The sequence below is a fragment of the Protopterus annectens genome, chromosome 11.part0 (genome assembly GCF_019279795.1).
Source record: "Protopterus annectens isolate FY-2018-M chromosome 11.part0, PAN1.0, whole genome shotgun sequence".
Classification (NCBI taxonomy): Eukaryota; Metazoa; Chordata; order Ceratodontiformes; family Protopteridae; genus Protopterus; species Protopterus annectens.
The window spans coordinates 1,164,079,669-1,164,098,781 of NC_056745.1; the positions used below are offsets into that span (position 1 = coordinate 1,164,079,669).

Sequence of the window (19,113 nt, forward strand, 5' to 3'; positions counted from 1 at the left end):
TTATTTATAACAAATTGGATATTACCTTACTACAACCAGTACAAGTTCATTCAACTAGACCCTTGGCAACTTCCTATCTAGAGCGTCCATAGATGACATGTGCAGCAGCAACTGTGGCTACTCCCCATTGGATCTGGTCTCCAGGGGTAGAGTATCATTTGGTTCTACTGTGCTCAGTAATGTCCTTCCTTTGAGCCCACCCAGGATTATAGGTAGCTGGGGACTTTGTCCCACCATTTCAGAATAGAATGAAAATTGACAACATCAGATAAAGAAGTTATGTACTTACTATAATGTTCCATCTGTGTTGTCCATTTTCATTCTTCCTCAACTTCCCACCCACCAACCCCCATCCTTTCTGTTCTCAAACTTGTGGAAGAATGAGCTGTTAGAGGAACATCATTATTCATTATACTGAGCTCCAGATATGGTTTCCTTCCATAGTCAGCACATGCAATTTTATGTCTCTCATATTTATACATGTTAAACATTTCTTTTCTGGTAATAAATCGGCAAACAAGATCTGAGGCAGCTTAGGGTGGTGCATTGTGGGTACGGGAGGAGCTCAAGAGCTTTTTAGTTACCATGAGCTTTAGTAACTCTGATCCTAACCCATCAGTTGAGGAAGAATGAAAATGGACAACACAAGAGGAACATTATGGCAGGTACATAACTTCTTTTTACTAAAATTTGCTTTACTGTGCTAGTAGACAAGCTGTTTCATTATAGCTGCTGAATGTGGGACCAAATTCCAAAAAAAAAAAAAAAGTTATGACCAGGACAGCATTTTGCCCCAAATTTTCTTAGCTCAAAAGAAGTGATTAGGGTAGCATACTACTCTGAGCTTTCCTGACTTGCAAAGCAGAAGGATCCAGAGAAGACATCTATATTTCCTAAGGCAGTGTAGATTAGCGAGGACTCATTAATGTCTATGTCCTGTTGCCAAAGCAAGTATTCCCTTGCTATCCAGATATTTGATGTATGCATACGTGGGTGTTGCACTCTATTGTGTCCTTGCACTGTAGTGGCAACCAGCTGAATAAAGTGGGTCATTCTGGCAGTGATATTGGCTGCCTCCCATATTTTGGCAGTGTAACTGGAGGCATTACATGGGAAGATAGCTTTTATACCTGCAGTATTACAGCTGATTTGCAGAGGATGCATCATGCACCAGTGATATTTTGTCCTGGTGTTCTGGATGACATTTGTTAACATGCACAATAGTTTAATAAACAAAGTTTTCCCATTTGCACACAGGAACTGACTTCAAAACAAAAATGCCAGTGTGATACAGTTGCAGCACACAGCATTTCACCTGTTTAATTTTAACTTTAGAATTGCAAGAATGCAGTGTTTTCCCTATACTGTCTGCAGTACCATAGCTGACATACAGAGGGTGCATCCTACACTAGCGATGTGCTGCTCTGGGTGACAATCTGTTCAAATGCACAATAGTTTAATACACAAAGTTACAGCACACTTGGCAGCGGACAGCATGTCATCTGTTTCATTCTCAACTTTAGTATTATAGGACTGCTGTGTTTTCCCTTTAATGCCTGCAGTACTACTAGTGACGTATAGATGATGCTGTGGTGTTTGCCATCCTCAAACTATTTTGGAGACCAGCTCAGGATCATCTGTTGTTGAAGTATGTCGTGTGCAGGTAATGTGATTTATTAGCACAGAGCATTTCTGTGTTACATTAACAATGTGTAGTGCAGCATATCATACAAGGAGCAGCCATTCATTTTGCCCATTGTACTTTGCCCTCCCCCAGCTGATGTAATTTATTAGACAATTAAACTTCCCACTTGGAGTACTGCACTTCAGCAGGAGGTAAAATGTTTCCATTATATAATTTGTGGTATTACAACTTGAATTTCAAGCAGTTCAGTGTCAGTGGTTGCCCTAGGGTTAACTCAATCATCCCTAAAATGCCTTTTTTGTATACACCCAGTTCTCACCCATTCTGCCTTATGGTGTCCAGACATTTTTTTGTGTCTGGCTTCTTTAAGTGACTTACCAGCTAATTAGAGGCAGTATTAGAAAAAGCAAAGATTTATTAACAAAATGACACTAAGATTGTTAATCTAGCATGTCCTGTAAGAGAGAAATTAATCTTTATTTACAACTTATTATTCATATTTACAAAAGTATGATCATATTTTCATAACTGAGACCTAACAGTTATTGAGGTGTGTGGTGTGAAACACCAATGTGAGAGACAGGGCAGGTCACTGTCGGTGCTAGTTTGATAATAAGCAGTATTCCTATAGGTACTTAATACTTCAAAAAATAAGTGACTTACAAACTGTTGTATGACATTAAGTGAAACCTTAGATGTTGAAGAAAACTGTCTTATGATATTTCCACTGTAAGCTGCACATCTTGAGAGATGTCCAGTTTTGTTTTGCTAGTTATACAATTAAGCATATGTTTTCATATTTCAGTAAATCTCAGTAGACATGCACTTGTAATTTATTGCTGTCATGTGAATGCTTATGTCTAACAAAAATGTTCTTACAATATTTGTCTAGGTGGTATAGTTTTTGAGAGATGAACATTTGTAAAAGTTTGCAAAAATAGAATTTGAGGTTTGTGTACATTAACCATCTTTTCTGCATCACAGTGCTAGCACCAAGACAGAAAACTTTATTTGAAATAGTTGCTTGTACTGCAGCATCTGCATGTACTACACACAGTGTGGATACATACATACCCTTTCCAGTAGAACTGATATTCTGAATGAGTGTTAGGCATTCAGTTCAGCTGTGCTCACATAGGTTAACTGTTTTCTTCTCAATTCACCTACATTCATCACTTACACAAAGATGTCAGAAATAATTGCAGCTTGTTTGTTCTATGGAGGTTGGGGAGAAAACATGAAGCAATACAAGTTTCAAAGGTAGGGTGCATTATGGACAGTAAACTGCTGGGTGTTGACATTGTATTGCTTTGCACTGTGAAATTCAAAACTGTTTAGGTCTGCTATTAGCATGAAAATGTGAGTGTCTTCATGTCAAGAAGCTTTCTTCTCCAGATAAGAAGAGCAAGAAAGGATAATATAGTGGCTGCCTACATGTCACTGTAGTTTATCAGAGGCACAGCAGATGCACCTGATGTGTATGGTGACTTATTTGTAGAGCACATTGTAATCACTCAAGTACAATAGCATGGAGGACACCAGAAATGTAAAATAGTAGCATGACACAGTAGTTGCTCATGAATGCCAAAAGTCACAGGTTACTAAACAAGAGAAGCAGACACCTAGGGATGATGAAAGATAAAGGAGCACTCGTTGCCTGGAATAACACCTTAGGACATGAAGTCTACATAGTTACAATTACAGTGCTTCAATATATTCATTTTGTTTAAAAAATTCAAGGATCAAGGGCTGTCAAGGAATATGTATCCTAAATAAATGCCTTGGCTCAAAAGTGCTAATTAAAGTAGGAAAATGCATCATAGTAGTGTCATGCATCACAACAGTTGTAAGGGTGTGAAAGAAGTTGTGTTGGTAATTCTATACTACACCCAACTAGTTAACAATTCAGTGAATGAAAGAATGAATAAATATTCTGTTTATGTAGTGGCTTTCCTGTTTCCAAATTGCTTCACTATTGAAAGCTGTAGCAGAAAGCGTTAATGTACTAATAAATGGACAAACATGCCAAGTATTAGAGTAGTTAATGTGGTTTGTTATTTCTTATTACAGAAGAATGTTGAACAGAAGTCTGCTGAAGATAGGAGTTAGTACTGCAAGATGCACAAGGATAGACTGATGAAGTGGGCATGTATACCTAAAGACAACAAAGAGAGATGATTGTTGAGGCCTTGGAACACCTAAAGATGGCTAATTGGATAGAAGGAAAGCAATTTTACTTTGGGTCATAGGATAACATATCCTTGATGTTCATCGTGTTTCACTGTTGCAGTCATGACTGTAGGGTTCTCCCCTGCCGGCAGGCAGTCCTCGGTCGGCCAGAATCCTAAAGTCTGGGTCCGACGTCGGCTGTTCAGCCATGCTCCCTGACGTCAGAGCGCCAGGAGTACAAAGCTGACAGTCGACACCATGTTCTCCAGTCTTTCTTGCCGTGCGGTGATAGCAGTTCGCAAGTGCCGGTCGGCTGACTCCTGACAATCTTTTCTGAACAAACTTCAGCCCGAAGACTTTCTTCTCCTACTCAAAGCTAAGTACCCCGTTGGGGAAACTTTTTTCTTGCTCCAGTCCGATGTCAGAAAAAGTTAATAACTGTATTTCATGTGGGAAGCAAATACCTCATAAGGATTTTCATTCTTACTGTATTCCTTGCTTAGGCCCTGACCACGACGTAGCTAGTTGTCGGTTTTGTGCTAGATTCAATCAACGTACAATTAAACGAAGGTATGATTTTGCATATCATTACTTCGGTAGGCATTTTAATTACAAAATGTCGTCGGATACGGTTCCGGCTACCGGAGTTCACAAACGACGCAAGGACAAAGACAGGCCTCCGAGGTCCAAATCAGACGATATCGTTCAAGCAGAGCTAGCTTCAGGTTTGGCCGTTGTCATTGAGGTGCTTTTGCAGCCCCTGTCATCGGCCATTTCGGAACCGATGGCCAAAACGGACTCCCACGAGGAGCCAACTAGGCCTTTGAATATTTCTGTTGCAGGACCTTCGGACAATGCTCCTTTGGATGGGTCCGGAGCCGTTGTGCAGGTACCGGCTTCCGAAGGGGTTTTCAGGCCTACTCAGCTTCTAATAAAGGCAAAGACTCCTTCCAAATCAAAGACTGCAACTCAGGCCTCTTCTGATTCGGCTCCCAAGTCACAGAAACAGTTCCTTAAGATGGCGGAGGACTTACTTACTATGATTAGGGGTTGACATCCCCCTCCAGATAAAAGGCCAAGGCAGGAAGTTTATTATGACTCCTCTGATCAGGCTTCTGTTTTTCAGTTTCTTCTTCTGACCAGGAATATTCTTTCCCTCCTTATGAGGATTCTGATGCTGAGGAATCCATTCCTTCAGCTTCTCCCCCTGAGGATTTCTCTTTTGGGGAAACTTTGCATGAAATGAGGGAACATTTCCACTGAGAAGGACAGGAGTATTCAGAATCTAAGAAAAGACTAAGGGATTTTCTTCTTCTTCCCCAACATTGACCCCTGGCTATTCCTCCTATTTTGCATATTGTGGATTATGCTTTTTCGGAGGCTAACTTAACCCCTGACTCTTTTCCTTCAGCTCCTGTTAAGCCTGACAGATATTACAGGGTTCCTGATTCCCACCAATTTTTATACAAGAACCCTACTGCTGACCCTGAAACCATTTCTCAGGGTCCTAAGGGAGTTAAGGCCGCTTCTGCTAAAAACCCCATTCCCACTGAGAAGGATTCCAAATCTTTAGAAAGATGGGGCAAAAAAGTGTACACTTCTGTCACTTTATCTATTAGGGCTTTAAACTGTCAGTTTCATATGCTGAAATACCAGCAATTTCTCCTGTATGTTTTAAAACAAAAGCTAACTTCCATTTCCGCCTGTGCAGATGATAAGGAATTACATGACTTAATGCATGCCACTGAACAAGTTGGGAAGCATGGTTTACACTGTGGATTTGATGCCTTGGAGGCTTTTTGTAGGGCTGCTGCCTCTGGCACAGTAATTAGAAGGCATGCATGGTTAAAGGAACAAAATTTGCCAGATCAAGTAAAAGCTAAATTATTGGATGCTCCTGTTCAGCATAATGTTTTGTTTGGATCTAAAACTGAAGAGGTGATTAAAAAGATGGAGGACAAGGCAAAATCCATGTAAACAGTTAAGATTTCTTACAAGTACAGCCACCCAGATTTAGTAGGAATTGGCCTACAAAAATTGGTGCTTTCCCAATTCAGACAGGCCTCAGAGGGGTAGATACAGACGCTCCCGAGGAAGGCCTCAAACTCAAGCCTCTTATAGACCAAGACAGTGGACTGCTTCCACCCCTAGGGGAGGAGAGGACAGGTTGCAAGCTCATAGGAAACAGACTCAATGACTCTCTTTGTTGGGCTGCAGGAACTTCTTGCCTGGAAGCCCCTCTCGGAGGAAAACTTTCTCTCTTTCACCTAAATTGGATTTTTTCTAACCCAAGACAAGTGGGTTCTGGATGTGGTCTCAAGAGGTTACAAATTCCATTTTCATACCCTACCAAGGCCAAGCGGATGGCCAGATCTTCCAAAACATCAATGGACAGAGGCCTTAAACCAGGTGGAAGCTCTCTTGGCTATGAAAGCCATAGAACTAGTTCCACTTTCAGAGATGGGACAAGGTTTTTACTCAAGGCTCTTTCTAGTCCCCAGGAAGCAAAATTCATGGAGACCCATTCTGGATCTGTCAGTCTTGAACACTTTTCTAGAGATACCAAAATTCAAGATGCTTACTCTACAGCAGCTACTTCCAATGCTGACCAAAAATGCATGGATGGTAACTTTGGATTTAAAGGAGGCATATTTACACATTCCCATCAGGCAAGAATGCAGAAAATACCTTGGGTTCAAGGCCGGATCGAGGCACTTTCAATTCTCTGCGCTGCTCTTTGGATTGTCTACTGCGCCCAGGGTCTTCACCAAATGCCTGGCTCCAGTAGTAGCTTATTGCAGACTCAAGGGAATTCAAATTTACCCTTATCTGGACGACTGTCTTATTCAGGCAGAGAGCAAGGATGTCTTACTCCAGCATCTACAGTTTGTTCAGAATCTTCTCAAGTTCCTGGGATTCACTGTAGACATAAAAAAGTCAAATTTGACACCCTCACAACAGATAATTTTTCTGGGCGCTTCTCTAAACACAACAACCCAGATGGCATTTCTGACATATGAGAAACAGTTACAGCTGGCTTCAACTTTCAAAACCTTGGCAACTTTAACTCGGCTATCTGCAAGGAGATTCCTGCAGGCTTTGGATTACATGGCCTCCTGCATCCTTCTCGTACCATATGCAAGACTACATATGAGGAAAATACAGTGGTACCTAAAAAGTGTATGGTCTCAGCATTGCCACAGTTTAGACATACTGATCTCCGTCCTGCCTTGTCTTCAAAAGGAATTCCTTTGGTGGTCCAAGGCATGTACTCTAAACAAAGGAAAACCCTTCTGTCTGCCTCCTGCCACTCAGATACTAACCATGGATGCCTCAGATTATGCATGGGGAGCCCATTTTCGGGGCAACTGTCTGCAGGGCCTTTGGACAAAGGATCAGAAGCACCTGCATATCAATTTAAAGGAAATGTTAGCCATTCAGAAAGTTCTATTGGCCTTCAGGAATCTTCTACAACCAGGACAACTACTGATACGGACAGACAACACCACAGTTATGTGGTACATAAACAAGCAAGGGGGATCTCATTCTTACCCCCTTTGCAGACTAGCCATGGATCTGTGGAACACAGCTCTAGCTTGCAATCAGGACCTTCAAGCTCAGTTTCTACCAGGGAAGCAAAACTTCCTAGCAGACAGTCTGAGCAGAAACCTTTCGGACCCACATGAGTGGATGCTGGACACCGAAATATTCAAGATGGTAACAGCAGTCTGGGGATGTCCTCACATAGACCTCTTTGCATCCCACCTCAGTCATCAACTACAGATTTTTTGCACCAGGACTTTCCACAAACAAGCTTGGAAAGTGGATGCGCTATCATTCAGTTGGAGAAACCTCTCGGGATATGCCTTTCTGGCTCTTCCTCTTCTTCCACGGGTATTATTAAAGATCAAACAGGACAAGCCCACGATGATAATCTTGCTGGCCCCAAATTGGCCTTGACAGTTTTGGTACCCAACTCTGAAAAACCTTTGTCTGGAGCCCCCTTGGGTTTTACCACAGACTCCGAACCTTCTTTCCCAACACCAGGGTCAGGTTCTACACTCCCATGTCAGAACTCTCAGCCTGGCGGCCTGGTTAATCCAGGGTCTTTGATTCATTCTCTCCTACCCAAGCAGGTTATGGATGTCATTTTAGAAGCCAGATGTCCTAGCACTAGAAAATCTTATGCAGGAAAATGGAAAAGATTTTGTTCCTGGATGCAGGCTCAGGATTCTGATCCTCTTCTTCCTAACATTCCTTTGATTTTACTTTACTTGACAGACCTCTTACATAAGGGTCTCTCTTTCTCTTCCATTAAGATACATGCCTCTGCTATTTCTGCTCATTATAATACAGACTCTCCAATCTTTTCCCACCAGCTCATGAGACAGTTTCTCAGAGGAGCTAAGAACTTAAGGCCCCCTAGATCTCCTCCCATTCCTGCTTGGGATCTCAACTATGTTTTGGAAAAGCTCACCTTACCTCCTTTTGAGCCTGCTGCCACTTCTGACATCAAGTTTTTATGTTGGAAAACAGCTATTCTGTTAGCTCTGACCTCTGCCAGGAGAGTTTCGGAGTTGCAAGCTCTCATGGCTGTGGAACCTTATATTATTTTTCATCAAGACAGGGTGTCTTTAAGGAGTAATCCTACTTTCATGCCTAAGGTGGTTTCCAAAGTGGCTTTAAATCAAACTATTCACTTGCCAGCTTTTTTCCCCACTCCTCAAAATAAAAGGGAAAGGATCTTACATTCCTTGGATGTACACAGACAACTACGTTTTTACCTGGACAGAACCAAGGACATCAGGAAATCAGAGCAATTGTTATTTTCTTATGCTTCAAGTTCCCAAGGTAAAGCCATTTCAAAACAGACCATTTCTAAATGGATTGGTCATGGAATCAGATTTTGTTACTCACACCATGGAAAGCAAATTCCAGGAAGTATAAGGACTCATTCCACCAGAGCTGCTGCCACTTCAGCTGCCTTCCTCAGGGGAGTTCCTACCAAAGACATTTTGGAAGCTGCAACTTGGAGTTCAGTGCATACTTTTTCAAAGCACTACAATCTACCTATCTACTCTAAGTCTAGGGCAGGCTTTGCTTCTGCAGTCTTGCAGGGCCTTTTAGCCGCCCCTTCTACTTTATGGCCACCTCCCTTTCATTCTACTTTGGGATTCTACCCTTTATGGCCACCTCCCTTTCATTCTACTTTGGGATTCTCCCCTACAGTCATGACTGCAACAGTGAAACACGATGAACATAGTACAGTTGTGTACACTTACCATAAATGTAGATGTTCGAGTGTCTTCACTGTTGCAGTCTGGGTTTCCCTCTCTCCTGTCCCCTCTTATTTTTACTTTTGTGTGGTTCCTTTTTTCACCATTCTTCTGAGGTGTATTTGCAAAGGGTATGGGACCTTACTCATTTTGGGACTCCTGACATCTGGGGCAAGAAAAACTGGAGAACATGGCGTCGGCTGTCAGCTTTGTACTCCTGGCGCTCTGACGTCAGGGAGCATGGCTGAACAGCCGACGCCGGACCCAGACTTTGGGATTCTGGCCGACCGAGGACTGCCTGCCGGCAGGGGAGAACCCTACAGTCATGACTGCAACAGTGAAGACACACGAACATCTACATTTATGGTAAGTGTACACAACTGTACTGTTTGAGGACATGAAATAAAAATATTTACCCAAAATATTTCTTGGTGGAGTGGGTAGTGAAGTGTTCTGCTTCGAAAGAATTAGATATAGATGGTGCTTGGAGTCAGGCTGGAAAAACATGGGCTCAGCTGTTGTAGGAGTATGGCTGGGGGTAAGGTTGAGTTAAAGATAGGAAACTTAAGCAAATAGTGTAGGTTTTCATCTGTCAGCAACCTTTTTATTTAATTTTTTTTCAAAATATTTTTTGTCTTCTAATTAATTGTAAGGATAATTTCTAAGTAACTGATTTTTTTTTTATTTATTTTAGGACTCTCAGCATATGCACATGTAGAGCTTCCATATTATTCCAAATTCCTTCTGATTGCTGGGTACCTTGCTTCATACAACCCAGCAAGGACTGACAGACGTTTTTTTGTTAAGGTAATGTACATCTTTTTTGTAGCTGTTCTTTCCTCTCTCTCTGTTCTCTTCTGTAGTCTATCAATGTATTCTTCTTTACATACAATGAAAGAACTTCCACCTTTTTAGTTTAACAGGGAAGTCATAGGGGACAAAAAATAGACCATGTCTGTTTTTATGTAACTGGCATATGAAGATTGTATTATCTAGAGAAATCTTGAAATTACTTTTACATTTCTAGTCAAATTCATAAATTGTGTGCAGCTGTGTGGCATGTTATGTACTGTTAGGGCCTGTCAATTTGATAGGGTTATGCAGAATACAGTACACCAATTCTTAGTATGTGCCTTATGTTGAAGTTACTGTTACAACCTAAATGTCTGCATGCATTAAACTGTGTAGGACTAAAACATTATATACAAGCTTACCATCCTGGAAGTTTTGTTGGAGTTAAACGCACCTTTAATTGGTGAAGTTGTTACTGTAACCCTCATTTTACCTTAGGAAAAAGGCAAACCTTACTACAGAAACTAGTCATCAGCATCGTTGGCTTTACACATTTCTGAGGTACCATGGGGTTTGTGTATGATTTGTCTTTTTTGGTAAAGTTCTGTATTTTGTGCCATTTTCTATCAAGAAGTTATAGTAGAATGCTTGTGAAAATCGATTATCCTGCAGGTGTCCCCTTTCCTTCAGTCAGTCATGCTTTGTGCTGCTGCTGCTGCTGCAGAGATTAATATTTGTGCTTTGGAAAGCATTGACATGGGTTTATAGAGCCAAGCTATGGTCGTGCTACCCTTTTGTGTCGGGAGGTTTTTCTACTGAACATTCCCTCTACAAATTTTAGCAGCTTAAATTTGAAGGGACGAGCATGAAAGCAAAACATGCTGCATTTTCTGTCAACCAGGATTGTGTCTTCAGTGGACTGTGTCATTCTGCAACTTAACTTGATACCACTATGATAGGGTGGAATGGTATTGGCTGGAAATTTCTAGGTAGGATGCTGTTGTAACTGTGTACATGTGTGTATTTTTCCTTTGTTTCATATCTTTTGAAGTCTACAGTAAGCATTTCACTAAGCAAATGTGCATCAGTCTTGATGGACTTTAAGTAAAGGAGCCTAAAAAGTACATTAGACTATAAAGCCAGTGAACAAGATGCCACCAATCTTGTATTATAGGTTCATAGGTAGATACTAGGCTGTCTGCCCTAGGGCATTTATAAGCCTAGCCAGAGTGTATTTGGCTTCCGCTTCCCTATTAGATTAGCCTACTGTGCCTCTGTAAAGTAGGTCACAGAAGGTACCCTTTTAAGATTAGTTAACTGTGCCTCTGTCTAGCAGGGACACAGGAGAGATCCCATGGGTGAATTTGCGATTTCCCATCCACGTGTCCAAATTTCGCTTGAAGAGGGTCAGCGAGGGGCTATGTCTAACATGAATTGGGATTCTATTCCAGAGTGAGGGGAGCCTCTGGGAAATGAATCTGTCCCTCCAGCATGCCCTATTTATTTTTGTGCTGAGGTTTAGGTCCCTGGAGCGTGTAGCTCTAAGGGACTTGGATTTTTTGAGGTGGAGCATGTCCATTAATTCTGGGTTTGACATGGCTTTGTACGTCAGGCATAGATCGCCTCTGAGTAGGCAGTAAGCAACTGAGTAGAGCTGGAGTTTCTTTAGTCGAGCTGCATAGCACATTTGTTTGTAGCCCATGATCCTCTTGGTGAGGTACTTTTGGGGTCTCTCCAGTTACTGCAGGTGTCTGGTAAGTTACATCCCAAAAGGGGCATTGTATTCAATTATGGGCCTGATGAGTGGCAAGTAGAGGGGCACAATGACCTCTCTTGATCTAGATGCGAACCCTTTCGTGATAAGGTGGGCTATATAGAAGGTCTTTCTAATCACTTTGGCAACATGATTATCAAAGGAGAGATTACTATCTACGTTGGTCCCCAAATCTCTATTACTTCTTCCGTACTTAATAGATTACCACCTATGTGGTAATTTGTGGGCACCTTGTTTTTCCCAAAGGGGATGACTTTGCACTTTTTAGCATTTAGCTTGAGGCTGTGGCTCTGGCACCAAGCATCCATCTCTGAGAGACCCTTTTGGAGGATGCTCGTGTCAGCTGGAGATTCGATTATGGCCCCCAGTTTGCAGTCATCTGCGAACTTTGTCAGCCATAATCCCCCCCCCGTGTTAGCCTGAACCTCAGAGAAGTATATACCGAACAAGAGAGGTCCCAGAACTGAGCCCTGTGGGATGCCACTTGTAACTGGTTTGGATTCGGACAAGGCACTTGCGATTCTGACCATGTGGATTCTATCTCTGAGCCAGTTTGCAACCCATCTTGTGATATAGGGGTTGATATTTAAGCTGGTAAGCTTATTTATGATGCCCGAGTGGGGTATTGTGTCAAAGGCTTTTGCGAGGTCCAGGCAGGCTGTGTGGACTACCTTGCCCTCATCTATGGCTTTGGTAACTGTTTCAAAGAAATCAACTAGGTTTAAGAGGCAGGATCTGCCCTTAACAAAGCCGAATTGAGTAGGGTCCAGTGTCTGGAGGCTCCCAATGTCTTTGTTTATGAGTTCCATGATAATACACTCCATAGCTTTACAGACCAGACTAGTCAGGCTTATGGGACGATAGTTTCTAAATAGTTTATTCACACTGAGTAATACTCTGGCGCCTTGGCACATCCTTCCTGGAGTTACAAAATATGCCACACCATACATCTCTCTCTCTCTCTCTCTATATATATATATATATATATATATATGTGTGTGTGTGTGTGTGTATATATATATATATATACATATATATATATATATATATATATACACATGGGTCTAGGACACATGCTCGACTAGCATATGTCTGAATCACAAATCATCGAACACACATACACGAAAGCGCTTAAGATTGAAAAGTGCTTCCGTGTATGTGTAGTTCAAAAAAAACACCCCCCCCTGCACCCCCGCACCCCCCTACTTTATTATTCTTACTCCGAGATTGCACTACAGTGGGGAAAAGGGAATTTTCCCTTACCCACACTGTAGTCCGATCTACGAAAGAGGCACACATACATGGAAGCACTTGTCGATGTTTTGTGCTTCGGACATATGCTAGTCGAGCATGTGTCCGGATCCCATACACACACACACACACACACACACACACGCATTCACTTAAATACAATTAATCAAACAATCACCTAATTAATCAACCATCAATTAAAATAATCATGTATACATTTTAAAGAAACACACTCCAGTTACATTCACTATTTAGACCTGCTGGAGATAATGTATTACATTTTAAAATATATCAAGTCTCTTTATACAATAATTTTTTTTTCATTAACACTTCATCTGTTTCTGATATATTTTCCAAAATACAAGCTTTCAACACTGAAAAGTCACTGCTATGACATGTAAAGAAATGTAAAGCTATAGGGCTCATAGTATTATTGTTTTTTATCTCTCTAATTTGTTCTTGCAACCGTAACTTGAATATTCTTTTAGTGTCCCCTATATAAAACAAGTTACAGGGGCAAGACAAAGCATGTACCACTGATATAGTTATACATGAAAAAGCAGAAGTGGAACAGAATTTTACACCATTTATTTTTTCAAAACATTTGGTAATGTTGGAGCAAACTGAACACCTTCCACAAGGGAAGGTGCCACATTCCAAAACCTGCAGATTTAATTTTTCACCAGGTGAAACAAATCCATTGTGTACCACCATGTCTTTGATATTTCTACTTCTCCTGAAAGAGATATTTACAGTTCTACAAAGACTTTTTTACCCCTTCTGTATTAATTAAGTAGGGCCAATAATATCTAATGGCATCAATGATTCTCACTTAAGATATTATATACAGTAACAAAATAGACTTTTCTACACTCCTGCACAGTATTAAATTCTCTATTATTTATCTTATTTACTAAAGGCCTATTATGAAGTAAGCTGGTATCTCTTATTTTATGAAGGGCACCTAAAATAGCATTTTCATCATGCCCCCTTTGCTTGAAATTAATGCATGTTTTTATTATTTCCTTTTCTAGGTCCATTTCATCGTTACATAGTCTGCTGACTCTCAATAATTCATTGTAAGGTAGCACCTTAAAAGTATATGGTGGATGGTAACTGCTACTGTCCAAAGTATTATAAGCTCCAATTCCCTTTCTGTCTATGTTCGTTACTATCTTATTGATGTTCATCGTGTTACCCTGCTGCAGTCATCACACTTGGGTTATCCTGTCAGGTGGTCCCGCAGTCGGCCGGAATTCCAAAGTCTTGGTCCGGCGTCGGTTGTTGTCACTTCTTCCCTGACGTCAGTGTGCCAGGGGTATATATACTACAACTGACGCCATTTTCTTCAGTCTTTCTTGTCGCGAGGTGCCCGAAGCAGAAGCAGTTCGCAAGTGCCGGTCGGCCGACTCCTGAGATTTTCGAATTCGAATTTCAGACCAAAGTCTTCTATAAGCTAAGTACCCCGTTGGGGAAACTTTTCTTGTCTCAGACCAATGTCAGAAAAAGTTAACAATTGTATTTCTTGTGGGAAGCAAATACCTCATAAGGATTTTCATTCTTATTGCATATCTTGCCTAGGCCCAGACCACGACGTCACTAGTTGTCATTTTGGTGCTAGGTTTAATAAACTTACTATTAAAAGACATTTTGATTTCGCACGACACTACTTCGGTAGAAAATCTAATTACAGTATGCCGTCGGAGCAACCGACTACCGGCGTGCACAAAAAACGCAAGGATAAGGACAGACAGCCCAGGCCTAAGCCAGATTCCGAGGCCTCGGCTGGTCTGGTCTCCGGTCCTCAGTGAGGCTCCAACGCAGCCGCTGACTACCGCAGTTTTGGAACCCGATACCGCTTCGGAACTTTTGACGGAATGTACCAGGCCGATGCAACCATTTTGTTCAGGCCCTACCGACGACTTTGCTGATAAAGATGCCGGAGCTTCTGAAACGCCTTTGGTTTCTGAAGGCGTTTTCAGACTGACTACGCTTACCATTAAAATGTATCCTAAGACGAAGACCCCTATTAAATCTAAAAGGACTGCATTTCAGTCCCCTGTTCAAGGCCCCATGCCTAAGAAACAGCTGCTCAAAATGACTGAAGATTTGATCTCTTTAATCAGGGGTTCCCAGCCTCCTCCTGACAAAAGGCCTAGACAAGAGGAAGATTATTCATCCTCTGAACAAGTACCCATTTCTTCAGCCTCTTCTGAAGACCAAGATTACTCCTTCTCTCCTTATGAAGATTCTGATGCTGAGGATTCCATTCCCTCAGTTTCTCCTCCTGAAGACTATTCCTTTGGGGAAACTTTACACACTATGAGGGAACATTTCCACTGGGAAGGTCAGGACTACTCTGACTCGAAGAAAAGGCTCAGAGAGTTTCTTTTGCTCCCCCAGCACAGACCACTTGCCATCCCACCCGTGTTAGATATTGTGGATGATATTTACTTAGAATCCAGTTTGAACCCAGACTCTCTACCACCTGCTCCGGCCAAGCCTGACAGATACTACAGAGTGCCTGATTCTCATAAATTTCTATATAAAAGTCCTGTTGCTGACCCAGAGACAATCTCCCAGGGTCCCAAAGAGGCTAAGGCTTCTATGGCTAAAAATCCTGTACCCTCTGAAAGGGATTCCAGAGCACTAGACAGATGGGGGAAAAAGGTTTACACCTCAGCCACTCTAGCTATGAGGGCACTAAATTGCCAATTTCACATGCTTAAGTATCAGCAATTTCTAATCTCACAGTTAAAGCAAAGAATCACCACTCTTCCTCAACAGTCTGAATTGAAAGAAATGCAGGATCTGTTGCATGCAACTGAACAGGTGGGCAAACACACCTTACAGTGTGGGTTTGATTTTCTGGAGGCCTCCTGCAGAGCAGCTGCCACTGGGTCTGTTTTATGTAGACATGCTTGGTTAAAGGAACAAACTCTGCCTGATCATGTTAAAGCAAAGCTTCTAGATGCTCCCTTACAGCAGGATGTTCTTTTTGGAGTTAAAGCAGAAGAAGTATTAAAGAAAATGGCGGATAAGGCAAAATCTATGTAGATAGTCAAAGATTTCCTACAGGTACAGCCCCCTCGCTTCAGCAGAAATTGGCCAACAAAAAAGTGGTCCTTTCCAGCTACTGACAGACCTCTGAGGGGTAAATACAGACGTCGAAGAGGCAGAGGACAACCCAAGCCCAGTACAAACCTCGACAATGGGGCACTGCAACACAGAAGGGAGGAGAAGACAGGTCCCAACCTACCAGAAGGCAAACTCAATGACTTGCACCTCATCTGGCCAAGCAACACTCTCTTGGCAGCCCCCTTGGAAGGAAAACTCACACTTTTTTCAGACAACTGGCACATTGTCACAAAGGACAAATGGGTCCTAGACATAATTTCACGAGGATACAGATTCCATTTTTACACCTTGCCAATGAAAAGAGGAATGCCAAACCTGCCACAAAATCAATGGGCAGAGGCACAAAAACAAATTACAGCTCTCATGGACATGAGAGCCATTCAACTGGTACCTACTCGAGAGCAAGGCCAAGGATTTTACTCAAGACTCTTTCTAGTTCCCAGAAAGGACAATGCCTGGAGACCAATTCTGGACCTTTCAATTCTAAACACCTTCTTACAAGTACCCAAATTCAAGATGCTAACACTACAGCAGCTTCTTCCCATGTTGGGCAAGAAAGCATGGCTAGTAATGGACCTCAAGGAGGCATACCTGTATGTCCCTATCAGACAAAGTTGCAAAAGATACCTCCGTTTCATTGCAGGTTCAACCCATTACCAATTCTCTGCACTGCCCTTTGGCTTATCTACTGCGCCCAGGGTCTTCACAAAATGCCTGGCACCAGTAATTGCATACTGCAGACAAAGAGGAATTCAAATATACCCATACCCGGACGACTGCCTCATCCAAGCAGAAAGCAAGGACATCCTCTTACAACATCTGGCTTTTGTAGAACATCTTCTAAGTTGCCTATGGTACACAGTAAATGAAAATAAATCAAAACTAGTACCCTCACAAAATATGACATTCCTGGGTGCCAGCTTGAATACAACGGCCCAGAAGGCTTATCTGACGCCAGACAAACAACTACATCTGACTCAATATTTCAAAACAATGGCAACAAAGACCCATCTACCTGCAAGAAAAATTCTGCAGGCCTTGGGCTTCATGGCATCTTGCATACTACTAATACCATTTGCAAAGCTGCATATGAGGAAATTACAGTGGTACCTAAAAAGCGTATGGTCTCAACACAGCCACAGCTTGGACACAATGATATCTCTCATTCCCTGCCTACAGCAGGAGTTTCTATGGTGGTCACAGGCATGTCACCTCAACAAGGGTCAGCCTTTCACCTTGCCCCCAGCCAGGCAAACTATGACAACAGATGCATCGGACTACGCCTGGGGGGGCACACATGTCAGGACAGTGCGTTCAAGGCGTATGGACTGCAGATCAAAGGAATCTGCACATCAATCAAAAAGAGATGCTAGCTGTACAGAATGCTCTGACAGCCTTCAAAAATCTATTACAACCAGGACAACTAACAATAAGGACGGGACAACACCACAGTAATGTGGTACATAAACAAACAAGGGGGTACACACTCCTACCCTCTATGCAGGCAAGCAATGACCTTGTGGAACACAGCTCTGGCTTACCAAGTTCAGTTACAAGCTCAATTCCTGCCAGGAAAAAAGAACACATTGGCAGACGACCTCAGCAGAAACATCATGGATCCCCACGAGTGGAAACTGGATCCACAGGTATTTGCAATGATAACTCAAAAATGGGGCCTTCCAGACATAGACCTGTTTGCCAGTCCTCAAAACGATCAACTAACAAAATTTTGTACAAGGACACTGCACCACCAAGCTTGGAAAGTGGACGCACTCTCATTCTTTTGGAAAAACCTGACAGTATATGCCTTCCCTCCATTGCCTCTCCTCACAAAGGTGCTTTTGAAAATCAGAAAGGAGAGACCACGACTGATACTCATAGCCCCAGACTGGCCACGCCAGCACTGGTACCCGCTTTTGAGGAATATGGCCCAGGGCCCACCTTGGATTTTATCACAAATTGCCCATTTGCTCACACAGCAAAACAATCAGACTCTTCACAACCAGCTCAAAACCTTAAATCTGGCTGCATGGCAAATCACCTAAGCATCCAGCCAGCTCCTCTTTCCCAAGCAGTTATGGATGTTATTCTGGAAGCTAGGAGGCCCAGCACCAGGAAGGCCTATTCGGACAAATGGAAAAGGTTTTGTGCCTGGAACCAAGCTAAAGACCAAGACACACTTCAGCCTCACATGCCTCAGATTCTACAGTACTTAACTGAGATGTTGCACAAAGGACTTTCTTTTTCTTCCATTAAAATCCATGCGTCAGCTATATCAGCCCACTACAACACGGATCCACCCTTATTTTCGTATCCACTTCTAAGACAGTTCCTCAGAGGGGCAAAAAAACATTAGACCCCCCCCCCCCCAGGAGAGCACCTATACCAACATGGGACCTCAATTTTGTTATGGAAAAACTTACGTTACCTCCCTTTGAACCAGCTTTCTCTGCAGATCTACAGTTTCTATCATGGAAGACTGCCCTGCTGCTAGCAATAACTTCAGCTAGAAGAGTCTCAGAGCTACAGGCACTAATGGCAGTGGAACATTTCCTCATTTTCCATCAAGACAGAGTTTCTCTAAGAACTAATCCTTCCTTCATGTCTAAGGTAGTTTCCAGTGTGGCTTTAAATCAAACCATCCACTTACCCACCTTCTTCCCAAATCCACAGAACAAAGGAGAAAGACTCCTGCATTCCTTGGACATTCACAGGCAACTTCGTTACTACTTGGACAAAACTAAGGTTTTCAGAAAATCTGGCTATCTCTTTGTATCCTGTGCTACAGCTTCTCAAGGGAAGGCTATATCAAAACAAACCATTTCCAAATGGATAGGACATTGCATTCGGTTTTGCTATACCCACCATGGAAAACCAGTTCCTGCTACCTTTAGGGCCCACTTTACCAGGGCAACAGCTACATCTACAGCCTTCCTCAGGGGGGTTCCAACCAAGGAGATTTTGGAAGCTGCAACTTGGCGTTCAATACACACCTTTGCCAAACACTATCACTTACCTCTTTACTCTAAGACTAGAGCTGTCTTTGCCACTGCAGTTCTGCAGGGCCT

At 42.3% G+C, this 19,113-nt stretch overlaps 1 protein-coding gene across 1 annotated transcript in view; it reads left to right on the forward strand.

Moving 5' to 3' along the window:
• ORC5 (origin recognition complex subunit 5) overlaps positions 1-19,113 on the forward strand; it is a 2,154,202-nt gene that overhangs the window by 764,788 nt on the left and 1,370,301 nt on the right. Inside the window, exon 11 of the mRNA XM_044087287.1 lies at positions 9,785-9,897. Coding sequence (XP_043943222.1) covers positions 9,785-9,897 — 113 coding nt within the window. The remainder of the gene's footprint in view (positions 1-9,784; positions 9,898-19,113) is intronic.